The sequence below is a fragment of the Manis javanica genome, chromosome 4 (assembly GCF_040802235.1).
Source record: "Manis javanica isolate MJ-LG chromosome 4, MJ_LKY, whole genome shotgun sequence".
Lineage (NCBI taxonomy): Eukaryota > Metazoa > Chordata > Mammalia > Pholidota > Manidae > Manis > Manis javanica.
The window spans coordinates 109,531,504-109,554,920 of NC_133159.1; the positions used below are offsets into that span (position 1 = coordinate 109,531,504).

Sequence of the window (23,417 nt, forward strand, 5' to 3'; positions counted from 1 at the left end):
TGGGGAAGGAGATAGTGTCTCAGGCCATGGAGATGCACAGATCTCCCAACACAAGGGACCCAAGGAAGATGAGGCACCAATACCACATACAATAATGAAAATGACAAAGATCAAGGATAAGGACAGACTGTTAAAAGCAACCAGAGAGAGAAATAAGATCACATACAAAAGGAAAGCCCATTAGGGTATCATCAGACTTCTAGGCAGAAACCTTACAGGCCAGAAAGGACTGGAATGATGTATTTAATGCAATGAAGCAGAAGGGCCTTGAACCAAGATTACTTTATCTGGCAAGATTATCATTTACATTTGAAGGAGGGATTAAACAATTTCCAGATAAGCAAAAGCTGAGAGAATTTACCTCCCACAAACCATCTCTACAGTCTATTTTGGAGGGACTGCTATAGATGGAAGTGTTCCTAAGGTTTAATAGCTGTCACCAGACATAATAAAACCACAGTAAAGAAAGTAGAACAGCTAATTACTTAGCAAATGCAAAGTTAAATTAACTATCCCCAAAGTCAATCAAGGGATAGACAAGAGTATAGAATATGATGCCTAATATATAAAGAATGAAGTAAGAAGAAAAAGGAGGAGAGAGAGAGAGAGAGAGAAAGAGAGAGAGAGAGAGAGAGAGAAAGAACCTTTAGATGGTGTTTGTAATAGCATATAAAGTGAGTTAAGTTAGATTCTTAGATAGTAAGGAAGTTAACCTTGAACGTTTGGTAACCATGAATCTAAAGCTTGCAATGGCAATAAGTACATACCTATCGATAATCACCCTCAATGTAAATGGTCTGAATGCACCAATCAAAAGATACAGAGTCACTGAATGGATAAAACAACAAGACCCATCTATAAGCTGCCTATAAGAGACTCACCTTAAACCCAATGACATACACAGACTAAAAGTGAAGAGATGGAAAAAGATATTTCATACAACCAGTAGGGAGAAAAAAGCAGGAGTTGAAGTACTTGTATCAGACAAAACAGACTTCAAAACAAAGAAAGTCACAAGAGACAAAGAAAGACATTACAGAATGATAAAATGGTCAATCCAACAAGAAGATATAACTATTATAATCATCTATGTGCCCAACACAGGAGCACCTACATATATGAAACAAATTAGTAACAGAATTAAAAGGGGAAGTAGAATGCAATGCATTCATTCTAGACTTCAACACTCCACTAACACAGAAAATAAGTAAGGAGACAGAGGCACTGAAAAACACATTAGAATAGATGGACCTAACAGACATCTGCAGAACTCTAAACCCCAAAGCAGCAGAATACACATTCTTGTCAAGTGCACATGGAGCATTTTCAAGAATAGATTATACACTAGGCCACAAAAAGAGGCTCTGTAAATTCAAAAAGATTGAAATTGTACCAACCAGTTTATCAGACCACAAAGGTATGAAACTAGAAATAAATTATACAAAGTAAATGAAAAAGCCCACAAAAACATGGAGGCTTAATAACATGCCCCTAAATAATCAATGGATCAATGACCAAATAAAAACAGAGATCAAGCAATATATGGAGACAAATGACAACAATAATTCAACACCACAAAATTTGTGGGATGCAGTGAAGGCCGTGCTAAGAGGAAAGTATACTGCAATACAGGCCTACCTCAGGAAAGAAGAACAATCCCATATGAGCAGTCTAAACTCACAATTAATGAAACTAGAAAAAAGAGGAACAAATAAGGCCCGAAGTCAGTAGGAGGGACATAATAAAGATGAGAGCAGAAATAAATAAAATCAAGAAGACTAAAAAAATAGAAAGAATCAATGAAAGCAAGAGCTGGTCCTTCAAGAAAATAAACAAAATAGATCAACCCCTAGCCAGATGTATCAAGAAAAGAATCTACTCACATAAACAAGAAAGGAAAAATCACTATGGACACCACAGAAATATAAAGAATTATGAGAGAATTCTAGGAAAAATTATATGCTAACAAACTGGATAACCTAGAAGAAATGGCCAACTTTCAAGAAAAATACAACCTTCCAAGGCTGACCCAGAAAGAAACAGAAAATCTGAACAGACCAATTACCAACAACGAAATTGAACTGGTAATCAAAAACCTTCCAAAGAACAAAATGCCTGGACCAGATGGCTTCACTGCTGAATTTTATCAAAAATTTAGTGAAGATCTAATACCCATCCTCCTTAAAGTTTTCCAAAGAGTAGAAGAAGAGGAAATACTTCCAAACTCATTCTATGAGGCCAGCATCACTCTAATACCAAAACCAGGCAAAGACACCACAAAAAAAGAAAATTACAGACCAATATCCCTGACGAACATAGATGCAAAAATACTCAACAAAATATTAGCACACTGAATTCAAAAATACATCAAAAAGAACATCCATTATGATCAAGTAGGATTTATTCAAGGGATGCAAGGATGGTACAACATTAGAAAATCCATCAACATTATCCACCACATCAAGAAAAAGAAGGACAAAAAACACAGGATCATCTCCATAGATGCTGAAAAAGCATCTGACAAAATTCAACATCCATTCATGATAAAAACTCTCAACAAAATGGGTATAGAGGGCACGTACCTCAACATAATAAAGGCCATATATGACAAACCCACAGCCAACATTATACTTAACAGCAAGAGCTGAAAGCTTTTCCCCTAAGATTGGGAACAAGACAAGGATGCCCACTCCCCCCACTTCTATTCAACATAGTACTGGAGGTCCTAGCCACGGCAATCAGACAACACAAAGAAATAGAAGGCACACAGATTAGCAAGGAAGAAGTTAAACTGTCCTTATTTGCAGATGACATGATATTGTGCATAAAAAACCCTAAAGAATCCACTCGAAAACTACTAGATCTAATATCTGAATTCAGCAAAGTTGCAGGATACCTAATTAATACACACAGAAATCTGTGGCATTCCTATACACTAACAATGAAGTAGCAGAGAGAGAAATCAGGAAAACAGTATCATTCACAGTTGCATCAAAAAGAATAAAATACCTAGGAATAAACCTAACCAAGGAAGTGAAAGACCTATACCCTGAAAGCTACAAGACACTCTTAAGAGAAATTAAAGAAGATACCAATAAATGGAAACTCATCCCATGCTCATGGATAGGAAGAATTAATATTGTCAAAATGGCCATCCTGCCTAAAACAATCTACAGATTCAATACAGTTCCTATCAAAATACTAACATCATTATTCAACGAACTAGAGAAAATCATTCTAAAATTTAGCCAAAGCAATAATGAGAAGGAAGAATAATGCTGGGGGAATTATGCTCCCCAACTTCAAGCTCTACTACAAAGCCACAGTAATCAAGACAATTTTGTACTGGCACAAGAACAGACCCATAGACCAATAGAACAGACTAGAGAGCCCAGATATAAACCCAACCATATATGGTCAATTAATATTTGATAAAGTAGCCATGGTCATACAATGGGGGAAATGACAGCTTTTTCAACAGCTGGTGTTGGCAAAACTGGACTGCTACACACAAGAGAATGAAACTGGAATACTGTTTAACCCCATACATGAAAGTAAACTGGAAATGGATCAAAGACCTGAATGTAAGTCATGAAACCATAAAATTCTTAGAGGACAACATAGGCAATAATCTGAATATAAATATGAGCAACTTCTTCCTGAACGCATCTCCTCGAGCAAGGGAAACAAAAGCAAAAATGAACACATGGGACTACATCAAACTTAAAAGCTTCTGTACAGCAAAGGATACCATCAACAGAACAAAAAGGCATCCTCCAGTCTGGGAGAATATATTTGTAAATGACGTATTTGACAAGGGGTTATCATCCAAAATATATAAAGAACTTAAATGCCTTAACACCCAAAAAGCAAATAACACGATTATAAAACACACACAGGATATGAGAGACAGTTCTCCAAAGAAGACATTCAGATGGCCAACAGATACATGAATAGATCCACATCACTAATCATCAGGGAAATGCAAATTAAAACCACAATGAGATATCACCTCACACCAGTAAGGATGGCCAGCATTGAAAAGACGAAGAACAAATGCTGGCGAGGATGTCGAGAAAGGGGAACTCTCCTACACTGCTGGTGGGAATGTAAACTAGTTCAACCATTGTGGAAAGCATTATGGAGGTTCCTCAAAAAATTAAAAACAGAAATACCATTTGACCCAGGAATCGCACTCCTAGGAATTTACCCAAAGAATACAACTTCTCAGATTCAAAAAGACATATGCACCACTATGTTTATCACAGTACTTTTTACAATAGCCAAGATATGGAAGCAACCTAAGTGTCTATCAGTAGATGAATGGATAAAGAAGAGGTGGTACATATACACAATCGAATACTATTCAGCCATAAGAAACAAAGAAATCCTAGCATTTGCAGCAACATGTATGGAGCTGGAGGATATTATGCTCAGTGAAATAAGCCAGGCAGAGAAAGACAAGTGCCAAATGATTTTCCTCATTTGTGTAGTATAATAATGAAGCAAAACTGAAGGAACAAAATAGCAGCAGACTCAGAGACTCCAAGAAGGAACTAGTGATTACCAAAGGGAAGGGGTGTGGGAGGGCGGGTGTGGAGGGAGGAAGAAGGGGATTGAGGGGTATTATGTTTAGTACATATGGTGTGGGGTATAATGGGGAGAACAGTGTAGCACAGAGAAGGCACATAGTGGATCTGTGGCATCTTACTACACTGATGGACAATGACTGCATTGGGGTATGGGTAGTGGGACTTGATAATACAGGTAAATGTAGTAACCACATCGTTTTTTTCATGTGAAACCTTCATAAGAGTGTATATCATTACCTTAATAAAAAAATTAACAAATAAAACAAAAAAAGCGAAGAAAAGAAATTCAGATGGCCAACAGGCACATGAAAAAATGCTCCACATCGCTAATCATCAGAGAAATGCAAATTAGAACCACAATGAAATATCACCTGACATCGGTTAGGATGGCCAACATCCAAAAGACAAACGACAACAAATATTGGTGAGGATGTGGAGAAAGGGGAACCCCCCTACACTGCTGGTGGGAATGTAAATTAGTTCAAACTTTGTGGAAAGCAGCATGGAGGTTCCTTAAAAACTAAAAATAGAAATACCATTTGACCCAGGAATTCCACTCCTAGGAATTTACCCTAAGAATGCAGCACTCCAGTTTGAAAAAGACAGATACACCCCTATGTTTATCTCTGCACTGTTTACAATAGCCAAGCTATGGAAGCAACCTAAGTGTCCATCAGTAGATGAATGGATAAAGAAGATGTGGTACATATACACAATGGAATATTATGCAGCCATAAGAGAAAAACAGATCCTACCATTCGCAACATGGATGGAGCTAGAGGGTATTATGCTCAGTGAAATAAGCCAAGCGGAGGACAAGTACCAAATGATTTCACTCGTATGTGGAGTACAAGAACAAAGGAAAACTGAAGGAACAAAACAGCAGCAGAATCATAGAACCCAAGAATGGACTAATAGTTACCAAAGGGAAAGGGACTGGGGACAATGGGTGGGAAGGGAGGCATAAGGGCGGGGAAAAAGAAAGAGGGCATTACGATTAGCATGTATAGTGTGTGGGGGGCACGGGGAGGGCTGCACAACACAGAGAAGACAAGTGATTTTACAGCATCTTACTATGCAGATGGACAGTGACTGTGAAGGGGTATGTGGGGGGGACTTGGTGAAGGGGGGAACCTAGTAAACATAATGTTCTTTCTGTAATTGTAGATTAATGATACCAAAATAAAAATTTTTTAAAAATTAAAAAAATAAAGAAAGAATGCAGGAGCCCAGTTTGAAAAAAACGTATGTACCCCTATGTTTATCACAGCACTATTTACCATAGCCAAGAAATGGAAGCAACCTAAGTGTCCATTAGATGAATGGATAAAGAAAATGTGGTACATACACACAATGGAATATTATTCAGCCATAAGTAGAAAACAAATCCTACCGTTTCCAACTACACAGATGGAGCTAGAGGGTATTATGCTCAGTGAAATAAGCCAGGCAGAGAAAGACAAGTATCAAATTATTTCACTCATCTGGAGTATAACAACAAAGAAAAAACTGAAGGAACAAAACAGCAGCAGACTCACAGAACCCAAGAATGGACTAACAGTTACCAAAGGGAAAGGGACTGGGGAGGATGAATGGGAAGGGAGGGATAAGGGAGAAAAAGGGGCATTACGTGTAGCACACATTATGTAGGGGGGTGGGCACTGGGAAAGCAGTATAACACAAAGAAAACAAGTATGTGGTGGGGACTTGATAATGGGGGGAGTCTAGTAACCATAATGTTGCTCATCTAATTGTAAATTAATGATACCAACAAAAAAGGCTACTACTGCCTACTTTTGCCATTTTGAGAACTTAAGCAGTCTCAAAATTTTCAAATAATAGGTTTCAGGGCATTTTTAAAGAGTTAGCTAACCTAAGTCCTAAACAGAAGCATACTTCATCCCCCTCAAGAACTATACATTGCTTGTAGTTTTATAAAAGACAAAGGAACAAAACATTATTAAATGAATCAAATATTTTAAAAACATATATTTAGATTTCATATCAAACTACTTAAAATTCCTTGTCTGTGTCCCATTCTTCCAAGCCTTCCAGTTGCTACTGTCTCTGCAAGGAATGGCTTTCCAGGCCTAATTTTGGAATTTGCTACTTTGACTTCACTTCCTTCTTTTATTTACTGTCTGTACTCCTGATTTCTATTTATTCCTCAACTTACAGTGAACAGAAGTTCTGCTCTTCACCAGAACTATAGCTTTCCAGATAATCAGCCTAGACGGTACATATAAGCCTTATGTAATCTTACCTCTGTGCTTCTGGTTTCTCCTGTTTTACTGCAGGGGCCTTCAGAGTTTTGGATTTGTCTTCCAAAGGCCTCTATCCACTGTAGCTGTCACTCTGCCCTGTTTGGACAATTTCATCTACACCTGCAGTAGCAACTGTACCTATACGCTAATGACTCAACAACACTGCACCTGGATTGATTCTGAAGCTCATCAAATCTCATTTAGACCATTGCAATGGCCTTCTCACTACTAGTCTCTGACAACTGTATCTTAATTTTGTTACCAAGCAAATCTTAACATGTGCCTCACTATATTTCCATATTCCATATTCTTTCCCATCCTCCCAATTATTTCATTCCTTCTCTTCTCAAACCTCTAGTGCTTCCTTCTCCATCCTATTAATTGATGTCCTTGTGCCCTATTCCACTGAGAAAGTAGAGCATTCAGAGAAAAAAATTAACAAACTTCTATTACATTTACCCAGCAATATCCTCTCTTCTCACTTGTGGCCCTGGATGAACTGTCTCTGCTCCTAGTGTTAGAGTAGGTAGATAGCTAGACAAAAACAGGGTGAGGGAGGGAGACTTAGGCTGGTGTTTACTTAGGCTAGATGCTTGCTTACATTCTACACATTCTGTATAACTGTTCCCTTGGGATGTGGAGTGACTATAGATAACAGACTGGCCAATTTAAAACTGGGTAGTCGCAACAGGGAGGAGAAAGTGGCCCCGACTTCACCTCTGAATACATTATACACTCATTATCATAATAAAAATCATGCCTCCCCTACCCCCTGCACCATGACAGTTCTGAGAACCAAAGTCAAGAAAAACTTCCCCAATAGACATTAGATAAGAGCAAGCCTGAATTCCAGGAAGACTCCCACCTATTACCTTTGAAACCTAATCTTAGTGATTATTCACCTCCCTTTATAGAAAAAAAGCTCCCTGTTGTTCTCTTGAATCACCCCCTCTGGATCCACTCCACTCTAAGCCCAACTCTCAGGTGTGTACTTGCTGTCTTTTTCTATAATCTAGTTCTCCAAATAAACTCTTAATGCTCAACTGCTTTTTTGTGTCATTCTTGAGTTCTTTCTTGCAGTGAGACCAAGGACCTGCCTCCAGTTAAACACCAGCACAGAGGTTTCTCATAAAAGTGGTGCTCCACCAGCACTGCTCTCCTTCCTTTTTCTGCATTGTTAATATTTCCTCTCTAGTGGGTCTTTCCATCAGCAAACATGCTATTATTATTTCTCTTTTTTGAAGAAAACCTTTTCTTGATTCCACTTATTCCTCCAAATACTTCTCATTTCTTTTACAGGAAAACTCATCAGGGCCAATATTTCTGAGCTTAATTTCTCTTCTTGAGTCTACTCTCACAGCTCTTGTCAAGGTCACCAGGGACTTCTTACTGCTAAAGCCAAAGATCAATTATCAGTCTTTTCTTTACCTCAATTTGCCCCTTGGCTTTCAGACAACACTTTCCTGGGGTTTCCTTCTCCTTTTAGGCTGCTCAGTCTCTTTTGCACCTTCCTTCCCCTTTCTCTAACCACTAAACAATGGAGTGCCCTAGGGCTCTATCCTTTGTTCTTCTCCATTCTACTTCACTTCCTTGGTGACCTCATCAAGTCTCCTTCACAGCTTGCCTTTAAATCCCACCTATATGCTGATAACTCTCAAACCCACTGATCCAGTTAGGAAGGCTCTCCTGAACTCCAGGTTTGCACATCTGTCTATGAGACACATCTCCATTTGATATCTTCAAGGCATCTGAAAGCTAACAGGCACAAACACTGAGCTCCAGATCTCACTCTCTTCCAGTAGTCTTTGCCACCTCAAGTAAAGGGCAACTCATTCTTTTACTTCAAGCTAAAAAAATCTTATCCTTTCCCTCAAACAGCACTTCCAGCCTGTCAGCAAATCCTATTCTTCCTTCAAATTACCCAGTCTAACCACTTTTTACCTCTCCACTGCTATGACCAACCATCTGCTCAAAACCACCATCTCTTGCCCAAATTACTGCAATTCTGGAATTATATCCCTGCATTTAACACCGTCTAGTTTATTCTCAACACAATAGCTGGAGTAAGTCAAATAACGTTACTCATCTGCTCAAAACCTTCTGGTAACTTCCCATCTCACTATGATCAAAAGCCAAACTCATATAATGACCTGCCAGGTCTTCCATTTTGATTGTTTCATCAGAATGTAAACCCCACAGGGGCAGGGAACTTTTGGTTTCCTTCCTCAGTGCTTAGTACACAATAGCCAGTCAATACTCATTTGTTGAATAAATGAATAAACTTCCTCAGCAACTCTGTTGTCTACACATAAACTCCTTAATGCCAGGAGATGTTTTTTATAATCTTCACATCCTTATATTCTAACCAACCTCTACTAGGGAAACAGGATGTAATGCTCTCTGATGTATCCTTGCTAACATGTGCCATTTCTGTCTTCTAATCTTATTCCATAGCCTATCTGGTATTCCCAGCAAAATCTTATTCCTTCTTCAAATCTCAGCTCTACTACCACCACTTCTTCAGGAGACTGGGATTTCCCTTAGTCAATTTAGGGCAAGTTTCTCCTTAGCTCACACTGCCCTGTAAAATGCTACTGTCATGACAGACTTGTTCACAGCACAGGCAATTGTTTTTGTTTTGTCTGTGTCCTCTGGACTACTGGATTCACCAATGCAGTTCAACCACATTTATTTATCTAGCCCTGTGAACAAGAGCAGTAATTTGATCTACACTCTGAATGCTGTCTTTAACAGTACCTTTCTGGCCATAATTCATACCTATGGGAAATAGAAGTTGTAGAGTTTTAGAACTGAAATGATCTCATTCCACTGATAATGTTGCAACTTGGGAAACTGAGGCCCAAGGAGATAAAGGGATTTCCCTAAGGTTACACAGCTATTTAGTCATTTCCATACAACATATTGTGCACTGTGGTCTGAAGACCAGTCAGGATGGCACTTCTTTAAGCAGACTCAAAGGACATTTCTTTTTTTTCAGTTCAGAAACTAGGAGGATCAAGGCAAAAAAGATGTTTGATATTTCTCTGGCTCTGCAGCCAAACCTCCCTCAATCAAATTGGGTTTCATGGCAGAGGGATTCCACAACACTCCAAACATGCATTGCTTTTGATTCTTGACTAACAGCTGTGTCTGTAGTGAGAATGAATTAAAGGAAATAACAGTAGAGGCAGGGAGACCAATTCAGAGGCCAGTCTAGGTGTCAGTAACAGAGCTAGAGAGAAGCAGATGGATTACAGTTTTAAGCAGGTAGAATACACAAGGCCTAGCAATTGACTTACAGGATTAGAGGTTGAGCCAAGGAGCTGACTACCAGATTTCTTCTCTGAGCCAGCTGGTAGGTAGATGGTGGAAACCAGAATATTGACGATTTCGTGGTGGAGGGGATGTGTGTGTCAGGAAGATGATTGTCCATGACAAGGATAAATTTTCTGGGCAACTTCTATTTAAACCAAAAGCTATTTTTCACCTACTTCGGCTGTTACAAATCAAGTTCACACTCATTGAGTTATCAGCTGTTTTAATATCTACTTGATTAATCTAGTTTTGTTTACAATCTACATAACCTTTCACACTGTTGAAAGTTTCTCTTAAGAAATAAAAGTTGGAAATAATACAATGGAAACAGGGATAACTATAATACTGAATACTAGCTTGTGTTTGACTTTATTACTTCAAATTGAATTTGGGAAGGAGACTAAAACTTAAGGTCACAGCTCCTAAGGGTAGCTGGGTAAAGAAAAGAAATGTGAATTATTTCATGGTGACAAATGTACCTAGAAAATGTTTTTTAATAAAACCCAGCTTTGAAGTTTCTTGACATTTGTATTAAAACAGTTGCTAACAACTGACATGTATAACTAAGGCTTACTTTTATATTATCATTAAAAAACAGGTAGGAGTCAAGTCACATTGTGAGTTCCATTCAGTTAAGGGTCTTTCATTCCAGTGTCTCCTAATAACCAGAACCTGGAAAGTACCTAAAACATGGTGACAGGCTTGTTGAATTGAAGCAGTTCATTCAATTTTCTTATTCTGGTTTTTAAACCAGTGAGTGGAAAAAGCCTCAACCCATTTCTCTCAAGCTGAGAATTCTAAAAATGTAGACTTTGACATGGGGGTCTTCCGTCAAAACCCACAATGCTTTAAAAAGGAGGAAAACTGGAAAAACAAAAACCAACTTATTCTGACGGCTATGAATAGTCATCCTTTGAGAGATAAAGAAAAAGTTGGGGAAAATGAAATGCAAACTGATAAAATGATGGTGGTTCTCTCAAAAAGGACCGGTGGAAGAGCCCACGCTCGCTTGAGTAAACCCTCCCGCCCCATCTCGGTCATGGCTTAACCCCGCGACCAGAGCATTCCTTCGGATACGGTTACTAGCACTGGGGGTGAAGCTGCCCCCCAGAGCTGCGCCCCACCACCCGGGGACCCACATTTCAGCCTCCCTGTTGCGGCGGTACCCCCGGCCCAGCCTCTCCCGCTCCCCAAACCTCTTTTCTGGGTCCCGTCTTTACCGCTCCCAGTCGGCCGTCCCGCGCTCAGCGCCGCACCTCACCCCTGCCCTCTCGGCCTCCTTCCATTCGCACGGAAGTCGGAGCCCCTCCCGCCTCGCTCCTGCCGCCGCGTGCCCGCCCCCGCAGCCCGCCCGCACCAATCACCACCCGGCCGGCAGTCAGACCACTCGCCTTTCCCGCCACAACCAATCCTAACCGCTGGCTACCCTTGAGAGACCGCGCTGCGGGGTGCTGATTCCCCATTACCCGGATGGAATTCGAAGCCTCCACCATGCCAGCCAATAGGATCCAGGGAAATCAGACAGTGTTAATTGACATTGCACCTGCTGAGAATTAAACAGCCAATTAGAGGCTTCACTGAGTCCCGCCTCTAGGCCAATTAGCGAGGAAGCTTCCTCCTCCCACGCCACGAGAAATCAGAGCCCCCGACGCAGGGACCAAGGTGCCGGAGGAGTGATTGAACCAGTAGGGCGTGTCACCGTTCGCACAAAATTAGGGACTTCATACAAAACCAGTGTCATCCCACAACTCAGCGACTATTGAGAAAACAGCCTCATGATGGGCGATGCTTTATCACTTGTTTCCTCTGCAATCTTTTGCCTCGATCGGTCTTCATACTGTGACAGGGACTCAGGAGCTAGGGAAAACATTTTTTGGGGGAGAAAACAAAACAAAAAATAGGCTCCGTGGAGACGGAGAGACCGGGAAGGAGCTGCGCAGCGGAGAGCAAGGACCCACTCTATTTCTCTGTCGAGGAATAAGCAGACGTGACGAGGGCCGCGTGGCAGGAGAGATGGAGAGGGACCCGAGTTCCGTGCACACCGTGGTAAGGGAGCTTCGGGTCGTGCGGGCGTCAGGGGCCCGCCCTTCCCTACGGATTGGGGGAAGCGGGTCGGGCGACTGGCGCGAAGTCCCCAAGGAGGACGTTTCTTTGGGAAACGGGGAAAGGTGAAAGGAGGTGGGTGGCTGCAGGCGACGGTTGGCTTTTTAAGAGAGCGTTCCAGCCGCCGTCTGGGTCCCTGGACCGTTAAAGACGATTGGGCTCTACGTGGAGGGGAGCGTTACGTGTGCCCGGCTCCATACCGCGCCTCGCAGTAGGGGCTCACTTGGGTAAAGGGTTGGGCGCTTATTGTAAGAGATCGTTCGTGCTAGCTTCTATTATAATGACTGGCACAGGATAAGCACTCAGTGAATGTTGAATGAATCCAAGATTGTATTTTTGGTCAACTAAAGAGATACCTTTGGGTCTCAGTTTTTGATTTTTTATTAATTTTTAAAATATGCATGTTTTTAATAAGTCATACATGCACATTCTACAAAATCCAAAAGGATAAAAGGTTGTTAAAGTGAATGGTAACTCGTTTCCCTCAGAGTCAGCCAATTTTACCAGATTCTTGAGACTTTCAGAAGATACTCTATAATAAACATACATATATATATATGTATTTTTTTACACAGTTGACTGCTTGTTACATAATTTTACAGTTTCCTGTCTTACAGCCTAGATACCTTACCATAGCAAAATGTATATCTGCCTCATACGTTTCATAGCAGCCTGAGTATTAAGATATATTCAATCAGTCCTTTAATATTGTATTGATATCCAAGTACCCTTCCTAAGATTTTTCTCATTTTCATTCCACCAGCAATTTTTGAAAAGTATTGTATTGCCAAAATGCCTTCCACAGAAATTTGACCAATTTTCTCTCTCATCAGCAATGTATGAAAAGGACCTGTGTGTTATAGTGTTATCAAACTTTATTTTTTGATAATCTCATAGGATAAATGGTGTCTGATTGTAATTTGAATTTCTTCTATTATAAGTAAGGCTGAGCATCTTTTAATATATTTAAGTGGAAATTCATATTTTTATTGTTTATTAGGGCTTAATATTTGCCCTTTGTTCATATATAAATTGAAAGTAGTTTTTCCTTTTCTCAGTTTGCCCTAGATCTTTTTGCTTTACTATTTGCTATGCAAAAATAAAGATTTTTTCATTTTATGTAGTTGAATTTGTCAACCTTTTCCTTGATAACTTGAGTTTTCTATTTTATCATATTTAGACTCCTACTACCTAAGATTATTAAATTCTGTTTACTTTTTTTTTTGGATCCAAGCTTTGAGATAATTTATTAAATTTAGAAATCTCTTTAACCATGAAACCAATACATAGCTAATAGCTGTGTCTAAATTGTAAAATCTATAAATTATAAACACTGATAAAATACATTTCTGATAATTTTTTTTTTGAGAGAGCATCTCTCATATTTATTGATCAAATGGTTGTTAACAACAATAAAATTCAGTATAGGGGATTCAGTGCTCAATGTACAATCATTAATCCACCCCAAACCTAATTCTCGTCAGTCTCCAATCTTCTGAAGCATAATGAACAAGTTCTTACATGGTGAACAAGTTCTTACATAGTGAATAAGTTCTTACATGGTGAACAGTACAAGGGCAGTCATCACAGAAACTTTCAGTTTTGATCACACATTATGAATTATAAACAATCAGGTCAAATATGAATATTCGTTTGACTTTTATACTTGATTTATATGTGTAAATTCTGCTTACTTTTATAGTGGCTTTTTGTATGTGCAAATATTTGCTTCACCTGGAATTAATTTTGGTGTTAAAGTGTGAGGTAGAGATCCAACTTAATTTTTTTTTTTTTTCAGACAGGATCAGACATTCATGAAACAAGTAAATATTCCAACTTAATTTTGCTTTATCCAGGCCTACTTACTGAATAGCCCACATTTCCTCCATTGTTTTTGAATGCTGCCTTTATAAGACCAAAATGCTGTATGTATTTGGTTCTCTTTCCGGATTTTTCATTCCATTGATCTCTTTATTCATACTGTTAAAATTGTTCATTGTAAAAGAAAAAATAAACACAACATAAAAAAAATTGTACATTGTTTTTTACCACAATTAAAAAAATTGATGTACAGTATACATACAGAAAAATGCACAAGTGAAAAGTATACATCTTGATGAATTTTCAAAAATGTAACACATTTATGTAACACCCAGATCAAGACACAGAATATCACTAGCATGTCCAGTGTTGCTCTCATATTCCTTCCCTGTCGTTATTCCCCTCAAGGGTAAACCTTTCTTCCAACTCCTAATAGCTCAAACTAGTTTTGCCTGTTTTTGTTTTTCATACAAGGACAATCATGAAGTATATTCTCTTTTGTGCCTGGCTTCTTTTGTTTAACATATTTTTGTAAGATTCAGCCATATTTTTGTGTGTGGTTTTAGTTAATTCATTCTCATTACTGTGTAGTATTGTGGGGATATATCACAATTTACTTTTTGATTATACTGTTAATGTTATTTTGATTAGAATCACCTATTTTTAGATTACCTAAGGCAGAATTATTGTATTTATCATATAGAATCTTCCCGTATACATGTTTAAGTCACTGATGTCACATCAGTAGCATTTTATAGTTTTTGTCATAGAAAATTTATATATTTCTCATTAAGATTATTCCTAGGAATTTGAGTACCTTGATTGCTATAGTTTTATCTTTAAAAAGATAAAAGAGTAGTCAGACCCAAGGAAGAATATCCACTGTTGCTATAAAAAACAGGCCTACTTTATGGGCCCATCTTCCAGCTCCAATGGAAGATGGTGGGCAAAAAAGAGGAAATGAAGTGGAAGTCCAGAAAGAGGGATTAAGAATTAAAGATTATACCACAGATGGAATTTCTTAGGGTGCCAAAAAGCCAGGTGTAATCACTTTTCCCAGAAATTTTTCAGAGGATTGACTTCTACTTGGCTTGGTAGGGAGGTTGGGGACTAGAAGGAATAACTTTAGGTGAGATGATTCCAAACTCTCAAATCACTGTGTATTTGGGATTTGTCATCTCATTCCTCTTCAGGAGCCCAAATCAGGATCGAAAGATTGAGTTGTGGGAGGCCAGGATTGCGGGAATTGTGATTTTTTTATTCTAATTTCCAGTTGTGAAGAGTCTGTTCTCTTTCTCTTGCAGGGTGTTCTGGGAGTAGGTGAAACTAGTTAACGTAAGGCCTCAGCTGCCCAGAGAGCTCTGTGATCGGTGTTCCCACTCAATAAAAAAAGCAGGAAAACCTTACTACACTGAAGGACAGTGACTGCAATGGAGTATGGGGGAGGACTCGATAATATGGGTGAATGTAGTAACCACATTGTTTTTCTTGTGAAACCTTCATGATACCTTAAAAAAAAAAACAGGAAAGTAGACTTTCACTGGAGGGCTGGGCAGTCCAGGGTTCAAACACAGTAGTCTGGTTCCAAGGCCTTGGCTGCTCAGAGTTCCCTTTCTGGACAACATGCAGTCTATTCAAACTATATTCAGCCATCGGAGTTTTTGGGAACCAGCCCTCATATCTCCCTTTGCCTATTATAGGAGTTACCCTTCTCCCCCCGATTACTCAGGGCTTTTCACCAGAAACCAGCAACTGGGAGTATAGGCCTCAGTATCAGCTTTAATGCTGGTGCTACTGTTAAATCTTTAGGTTAGATTGGTGAATTGGGGCAGGTGTCCTAGGAGAGGGATTCTTCTCAGCTTCTCTGGCCACCACCACACAGCCCTACGTCTTCCTTCTTAATTCCCCTTACAAAGAAGTTTGGTGGAAGAGGACTCAGGAGTCCCTGGTGTCAAATGCCCTCTAGCTGAATCACCATCATGCTCACTTCTCAGAGCAAAAGTCCCATGCAAAGTCTCCTGCCTCTCCCTGGGATGTGGATGCTGGAGGAAAAGGGATGGGGAAGTGAGAACCTCAAAGCAATATTGTGTTTTTCACAGGGCTTGTCCTGCCACCAGCTCTTACCTGTGCTAACATCTTGCACTGTAATCCTTCCCAGCCTCTTCTTGCCTCTAATTGGTCCTGGGGAGACTAATGCTCATCTTTCCCCTTGCCAACCGATGCTTCTCACAGCGGAGGTTCTTAACCTGCATTCCATAGCTTTAGGATGACTGGACAATGTATAAACATTTTTGTTCATATCTGGGAACAGATATTGTCAGAGGGGCCTGTGACTCAAAAAGTTGAGGATCATTGCCTTGCAGAGCATTCATCCCTTGAATCAGGGATCCAACACAGCAAAGGAAATAGAGAAATTAGAATATAGTGGGGACCAAAATGGGGCGTGCCAAAATGCTGTCAGAGTATCTTTGGGCCCAAACTTCTCAGCCTAGGTGAGACCATGTCTGAAATGGAGGAGAGAAGGGGTAGAAGGAGGTCAAAATGGGATAACCTGAGGTAGGTTCTGTCATGCCGGGGTAGGCAGAAGGCAGGAAAATTCCCCTTGAATTGGAACAGCTCATGGATTGTTCCACCATACTAGAAATTCCTGTAACCTAAGAGGTCATTGAGGTTAGAACCCAGAAAAGAACCCAGGAAATCTGAACCCTCCAGTTTTAATCATGAGAGGCTCTATTGCTGGAAGTCAGGCATTTCAATTCAGTCCAGCTGAGCCCTGTAATATCTGCCCCTTTCTGATGGACCCAGGGGCAGAGACAGCAAGGATACTGGGAGAGGGGGCTGAGAAGAAAAAGTAAAACCAACCAACCTACCTCAGCTTCCTGAACCAGGTGCCTTCAAGTTAACCAATGACTGATCCCTGCCTCCCTAAAAGAGTTGTTCAGAGTTGGCGAAGTGGAAGCTGACCCTAGGTTTCCTTTCTCACAGGTCAGGTTCTGTGAGAGTCCTGGGGAAGGGACTTAGGAGAGGAGCAGGCAGTGACTAGAGCAGTGTGGCAGGATGTGGAAGGCATTTGGATTTTGAGCCAGACAGCCCTAAGTTCAAAAGCAGCTCTCCCACTGACTGCTCTGTGTACTTGAACGAATTACTTGATCTCTTTGACCTTTAGTTCCATCAGTTAAGATGCCCTATCTTACAGGGTTGATCTAAGGATTAAATAAGAAAGCATATACAAAGCCACTGACATAGAATGGGCCCTCAATAACCGTTATTTTTCTTCTCTCTCCACTACTGTCCCTCCCTGGGGAGAGACTCCATTGGATTGCCTCCATGATGTGGACCATAACAGCGTTACACATGCTCACACACCACCTGCACGTGTCCCTGGTTGCAGTTACACACTGGTACATGCACACACACACATAGCCTGTACACTCGCACCTGAGCTAAGGGCAGCCTTCCCAGGCAAGTGCCATAAGGGACTGGCTTGTGGATGACTGAACAAGCTGAGGGGGTGGCAGCACTGTTTCATTAAAGGGCTTCTCGCAGAGAAGGTATTCTGGAGAAGCTGCACAAGAAGAGAAAGAAGGGAAGGAGCTGGGTGTCCTAGGTTGGAATTTCTGCAGAGGGATCCACTGGAAGGTAGAGGATCTCTCTTTCTCCAGCTCCAGAGACAGAGTGTACAAGGGAAAGGGCTGAAACTGAACTGGGAAATGAAGTGCTGATTTCTCCAGATTATCTCCTGGTCTCCTTTTCCATAAAGCCTATTGGTCAAGCTGTGTTACATTCAGGTAAGGTCACTGGGATACATGCTCAATGTGCAGGGAGGAAGGGGGAGATTTGACAGAAATGAGGGGTGGAAAAAAGCAAGTAAAACTCCAGAGATCACATTTAGCCATGGCTGCTACTGTCTTGGCCTTTTGGCAGCAGGTTTAATGTGACATACAGAGGCAGGTGTTGGAGATTCATGCAGACACAGTGTCAGTGCGTAGCCTGTCCTCCCCATCACACTTTCATATCCTCTTCTCCTTAGCCTGAGGCCCTTGGCCCTAGTTCCTTGCACCTGGGGAGGGGACAGAGCAGAAAAGAAGAGGAAGACCACTTGGTTGAGTAGCAGAGACTCCAAGAAGCAAGTGGCACTTCCCAGCCCCACCTCTGAAATAATTTTACAGCTGTGATTGGCAAAAGTTATGAAAGGGTGTAAGTGTGTGTGAACTAACAGACTAAAGTCTTGGTTATGTTTCCTGCTCTGTGTGTGTGGGCTGCTGGGCTGACTACAAGGTCTACATCTTCAGCTCCTTAATACTCTCAGGGTATGGTTATCTTTTGATGATAATTTTATCCTCAAACTGCAAAACCATGGAGAGGCAGACTCTCTATTGGGAGGCTTCATTAGCTGTTGGCGCAGTGTGGGCGGAATGTGTGAGAAGTCTGTGCAGCTTGGGACTAGGTTTTTAGTCCAAGTGGTCTTGGTTCTCTTCCCCTTTGATATCTGAAGCTGGCATGTCTAGGTCCCCAGTGTGGAAGCAGAGGTCAGAAGAGCTTGGCAGTGACCCGGTTACCCCCAGAGTTCTTATCCCCAGATGGCCAAGGTGCCACAAAGTCAAAGGTTATGTGATGTTTGACCTGGCCTTTGCTCTTGCTCCAGAGGCGATGAGACCAAAGCAGAGGGTCACTGAGGTGAGGAAGGGGAGGAAGCCAACTGCCAGCACCACAGCTATGCCTCTGCTATCCATGAAGAAAGGCTCTGGGATCCGTGGCATGGTGATGTTGGCGTCAGAGAGCGTGCCATTTGCTGTCTCAGTTTGGATTACTTCCAGCCAGGTCCTCAGGGAATTCCCAGCTACATTGCTGACCACACAGACATAGGCCCCTCTATACCGTAGCTGCACTGAGCGGATCTCCAGCGTCCTATCCCCATGGACCCTTACTCTCCCAGCCCTTTCCAGCCAAGCCCCTTGAGGCCTCATCCAGGAGATGGTGGGGGTTGGGTCTCCATCTCCAGAACAGGAGAAAACAGCATGCCCCCCCTCCTCTGCTGTGACCCATCGGGGCCCAGACCTTCGGATCAGAGCTGGTTGGCAAGTGAAATGCCCTGGGGGTAGAATATCTGAGAACTCCCTCAGGCTCTTCCCCTGAACATGCTGGGGGCCAGCGCAAGCAGGGGGTGATGTGCCAAAGTCTAGGTGGCGGCGGAGCCAGAGCAGCCAGAGGAGGCGGCAGTCACAGATTAGGGGGTTGCCAGACAGCCTCAGGGTGACCAGTTTGTCTGGAGAAGGGAAGGCTGTTTCCTCCAAGGTCTGAAGAGCGTTATCTGCCACATCCAAGAGGTGGAAGGCAGTCAAGCCATGGAAGGCATGGGCAGCAATGGAGGTGAGGCATGCCCGTGACAGACGTAGCTCCTGGAGCTGCACCAGGGAACTGAGCCTTCGTGGTGGGATGGCTGAGATGGGGTTCTGAGATAGATCCAGGACCCTGAGGAAGCTCAGGTGGTGCAGAGCCTGGAAGGGCACTGAGCTCAGATTGCAGTGGGGGATGGCCAGGCTGCTGGGATTGAGCCCAACCAGGCTCCCAGACTCCAGAGCCTCCAGAGATGGCCAGTGGTGGATTTCCAGCTCCTTTAATTGCCCAAGGCCCCGGAGCACCCCTGCAGGCAGCCTCCCAATGTCCAGTTCCCGAAGCCTTAAGACCACTAGGGCTGGGAGATGGGCCAGAGCCAGGCCAGGTACTGTGCTGAGGTTACAGCGCTCTAGGGTGAGGATGCTCAACTTGGCCAGCCCTGAAAAAGCCCCTGGGGCCACAAACACCAGGTGATTGTCCCCAACCTCCAGCTGCTGGAGGCTGCCCAGCTTCCCAAAAGCTCCATCAAGGAAGAGGACAATCTGGTTGAAGCGGAGGTCCAGCAGTGTGAGGGCAGACAGGCCTGAGAAGACCTCAGGCCCCATTACTCGCAGTCGATTGCTCTTCAGCCTCAGAGTGAGCAGGCTTTGTAGGCCATGGAAGGCCCCGGGCTCAAGGGTGGACAGCCGGTTATAGCTGAGGTCCAGTTCTTGGAGCAGGCGCAGGTGGGAGAGCCTTCCCTGCTGAAGCCCCCACAGGCGATTGCCACTTAGGTCCAGGAGCTCAGTGTCCAGTGGGAGTCCCCCAGGGACAGCCTCCAGTTGCTGATGGGCACAGAGTACTGCCTGGAGCTGAGAGGTACAATCACACACAGCCAGGCAGCTGCCACTGTTCATTCCAGGCAGGAGGAGTAGGAAAAGGAGAGGGGGCCACAGGGGCCAGGCTTGCTTTGGAGCTGTGACCACAGCCATCCCCTCTTCAGTCCTGGAATAGATGATGACAGGGCACTTTTTGGAAAGTGACTTCAGATGATGGTAACCCTGGATTTTCCTGGACTTCCATAAAGGAGAGGTCAAGCTGTCCATCTCAGCACTGCCAGCAGATAGGGTGCAGAACTAGGAGGAATCCTGCTGTACCACCCACATGGGGCCTCCTAGGCCTCCTCTTTGGGGAATCTACTTTCCTCCCTTTCCCGCCCCGGGTAACAGGCCAAGTGTTTACTGGAGAAGCTGGAGGGCAGCATCAGGCTGGGCACTACATTTGTCCAGGGCTGGGGGCCGTCCCATTGGAGCTGCACCTCAGCCTAGTCAAGCCTGATTTCTGTGGGGAAAGCTTTATGGGAATGGGACAGGAAACAGCAGGGAAGTAACTTTTGAGTCTCTGAGAGTTTCCCTGTGATGGGTTTTTCCACATACCTATGAGATCCAGGAATACCTCAGGTCCCTCTTCTCTGACACCTGCTCTTCCAAAGCTCTGCTCTGTCCCTCTGTCCCTATCTACCCACCCTCGTTCTCCTATGTTATCTATGCACAGATTTGCCTCAGACCCAGGGGCATCACATCCTTGGCTCCTGACTGGAGAGAGGCCCTTATCTTGACTATGTCACTCAAGGCTAAGCAACATGCTGACTTTAGCTCTGCCCCCAAGTCTCCACCTACTGGCCCTTGCCCTTCTGCAGCCTGGCGCAGGACCTGTGGCCCTGGGCTAGCAAGATCCAAATCTTCCCAAAATGCCTGTGTGGACAACAGCCAAGCAGCACATTAGTCATGGCACAGGATGTAGGGGGCACTTTCATCCCTTACAAGAACCCCAAGGGCAACCCCTCCACCCATATAAATGACGTTGGGCTGTGTGAGAGACCCAAGGGATGCCCAAGCTTTGAGTTTTGTTGCTTGGTTCTCAGTCTTAAGCTTCTCTTATAACCGTCCTTTATGGTGTTTTGATTCAAGTTCAGTGTGAATCTGAGAGACATCTCTTGTACCCTTTGGCCTCAGCTGCCTAAGCAATACACAAGAGACACTGTGAGCCAGGGAGGCATAGACAAATGAGGAGAGACAGCATCTAACCAGTCGCTGTGGGTGGGGAGGTAGGGAGACCTTGGCTGGCGCAGCAGATCCCTGGGCATAAGGAGCATGCACAGCCTGTCAACTTAAAGTGCGTCTCTAGGCACCAGAGGCCTGGAAAAATCAGAAGATGGCGGCTGTGACGACCACTGAGACTGGTTTGGGATGGTGGAGGAGAAGGGGTCCCACAGCAGGTAAGAGCCCTCCACTCACCCTGTTCAGTGTCAGCAGGGACCCAAGGGAAGGGAGGTACTGAAACTGACAAGGGATGGCTAAAGGGATAGGGCAAGAAGCAAGTGATGCTCCCTTTGGAGGCAAGCTGCCTGATTAAATCAGCCACTTCAAAACTAAAGAAAGAGGATGGTTCCAGATCCCCCAGCCCCTGGCCCAGTACACTCTGGGAACTAAGAGGGAACTCACAGGGGTGGGAAGAAGGGAAGCTGGGTTACATGCTTCACTGCCTTTTTGCCAAATGCAGAGCCAGAAAGAGAAGCAAGAATTGCAGTGGTAGTGATAAAGAGCTGACTGTTATGCCTGAGTTTCTTTCTGGCTGCAGATCCTGATCACCTTTGGACTTTCAGACGTCAGGCTGTCTGAGCCCTACAGGGCCAACTTTCTACTACATGCCCCATTTTCTACCACATGGAACTTAAGAGAGAGTATAAGAGATACTGTGAATTCCCCCCCTTTCCTTGCATGCTCCACCCTCCTCTAGAAGGACTCTGGTGGCTCTCCTATACACACTTCAGAGCACTGGAGTAGTTGAGAAACTGAAGATCAAAGAGGCCGAAAGAACAGAGGGAGGCAGGACACCATTCTGAGGCTTGGGGATGAGAAACAGTAGCATGAGGCAAGCAAAGGCTGCTGGCCAGGCCCCTCCTGTCCCTGTCCCAAACTCACAGGTCTCTGCAGCTAAGCATCCTCCAGGAGGGAGATGTCCTGGTCCCCTCATTCCCTCTATGCCTGTTCTGGCAAGTCCACCTGACATGACAGCCAGCTCTTTATCACTACCACTGCAATTCCTGCTTATCTTTCTGGCTCTGCATTCGGCAAAAAGGCAGTGAAGCATGTAACCCAGCTTCCCTTCTTCCCACCCCTGTGAGTTCCCTCTTAGTTCCCAGAGTGTACTGGGCCAGGGGCTGGGGGATCTGGAACCATCCTCTTTCTTTAGTTTTGAAGTGGCCGATTTAATCAAAAACTTCCCTTGTCAATCTCCATGGCTTCATGACTGGCTTCATGCCACTTTGCAGGAAGAGATAGTTTTAAAACCTCTTCTTTCTTTAAATGGGGTGGGGTCTGGGGCATTATCCCCTCAAGGAATAGGGAGCTTTCTTCTTATCTGTATGTGACAGTCCAGAGACACATTTGAACCTGGACATCCTTTTTAAAGGTGACCTGACTGAGGCATGGGGACTTGTGTGGTGAGCGGCACTTGAAGGAAAGATCTCTGGAATATCTACACTGATTGCAGAAAAAACCCTTCTTAAAGGTAGAGGGACCACTTGGGAGATGGAGGGAGGTTGCCCTGGGGTCCTTTGCCACGGGGGCCATCAGGACATTTCAGTTTTCCCGTCAAAGTCCTATGGGGCCTGGATCAATGGTTGGCTGGGGGAAGGGGACACAGCCCCTCTAGCACTGATGGACACCCTGGTCTGGCCTTGCCTCTGAGTATGTGATGGAGAAGGGCAGCTGCAGTTTCGGATCGGAGTTAGGGGCACTTACCGGAGAAGCTGTAGGGCAGCATCAAGTTGGGCACATAGGGCAGCATCAAATTGGGCACTACATTTGTCCGGGGCTGGGGGCCGTCCCATTGGAGCTGCACCTCAGTCGGCAGCCTGCACCTCCCCCGTATGCCTCACTCCCTGCCTGTCTGCTTGCCTGCTGTTGCCACTGCAGCGGCTACTGCCAAGAATGAGTTTGAG

The 23,417-nt window shown here is 43.4% G+C and overlaps 2 protein-coding genes across 6 annotated transcripts in view; both read right to left on the minus strand.

Annotated features, from left to right (window-relative positions):
- TDRKH (tudor and KH domain containing) overlaps positions 1 to 11,499 on the minus strand; it is a 28,244-nt gene extending 16,745 nt beyond the window's left edge. The window contains exon 1 of one of the 5 annotated variants that reach the window (XM_017659770.3): positions 11,392 to 11,499. The gene's annotated coding sequence lies outside the window, so the exon portion shown is untranslated. Of the gene's footprint in view, positions 1 to 11,367 lie in introns of all 5 variants that reach the window. The other 4 variants (XM_017659766.3, XM_017659769.3, XM_017659767.3 and 1 more) reach the window with 4 other exon arrangements.
- A 6,483-nt stretch (positions 11,500 to 17,982) lies between these two features.
- On the minus strand, positions 17,983 to 23,354 carry LINGO4 (leucine rich repeat and Ig domain containing 4). The gene is made up of 2 exons (XM_017659762.3): positions 23,218 to 23,354; positions 17,983 to 20,416 (listed from the first exon to the last, which is right to left on the minus strand). Exons 1-2 carry the CDS (start codon positions 23,304 to 23,306, stop codon positions 18,703 to 18,705), a joined length of 1,803 nt encoding a protein of 600 aa, XP_017515251.3. The 5' UTR covers positions 23,307 to 23,354; the 3' UTR covers positions 17,983 to 18,702.
- Between the last annotated feature and the right edge of the window lie 63 nt (positions 23,355 to 23,417).

Bases quoted from the DNA above. Each gene is read 5' to 3' on its own strand.
- LINGO4 (XM_017659762.3), bottom strand. From the start codon at position 23,306: ATGGGACGGCCCCCAGCCCCGGACAAATGTAGTGCCCAATTTGATGCT. The intron at 20,417-23,217 runs GTAAGTGCCCCT...CATCTATTCCAG, and splicing joins GCTGCCCTACAGCTTCTCCG to GACTGAAGAGGGGATGGCTG.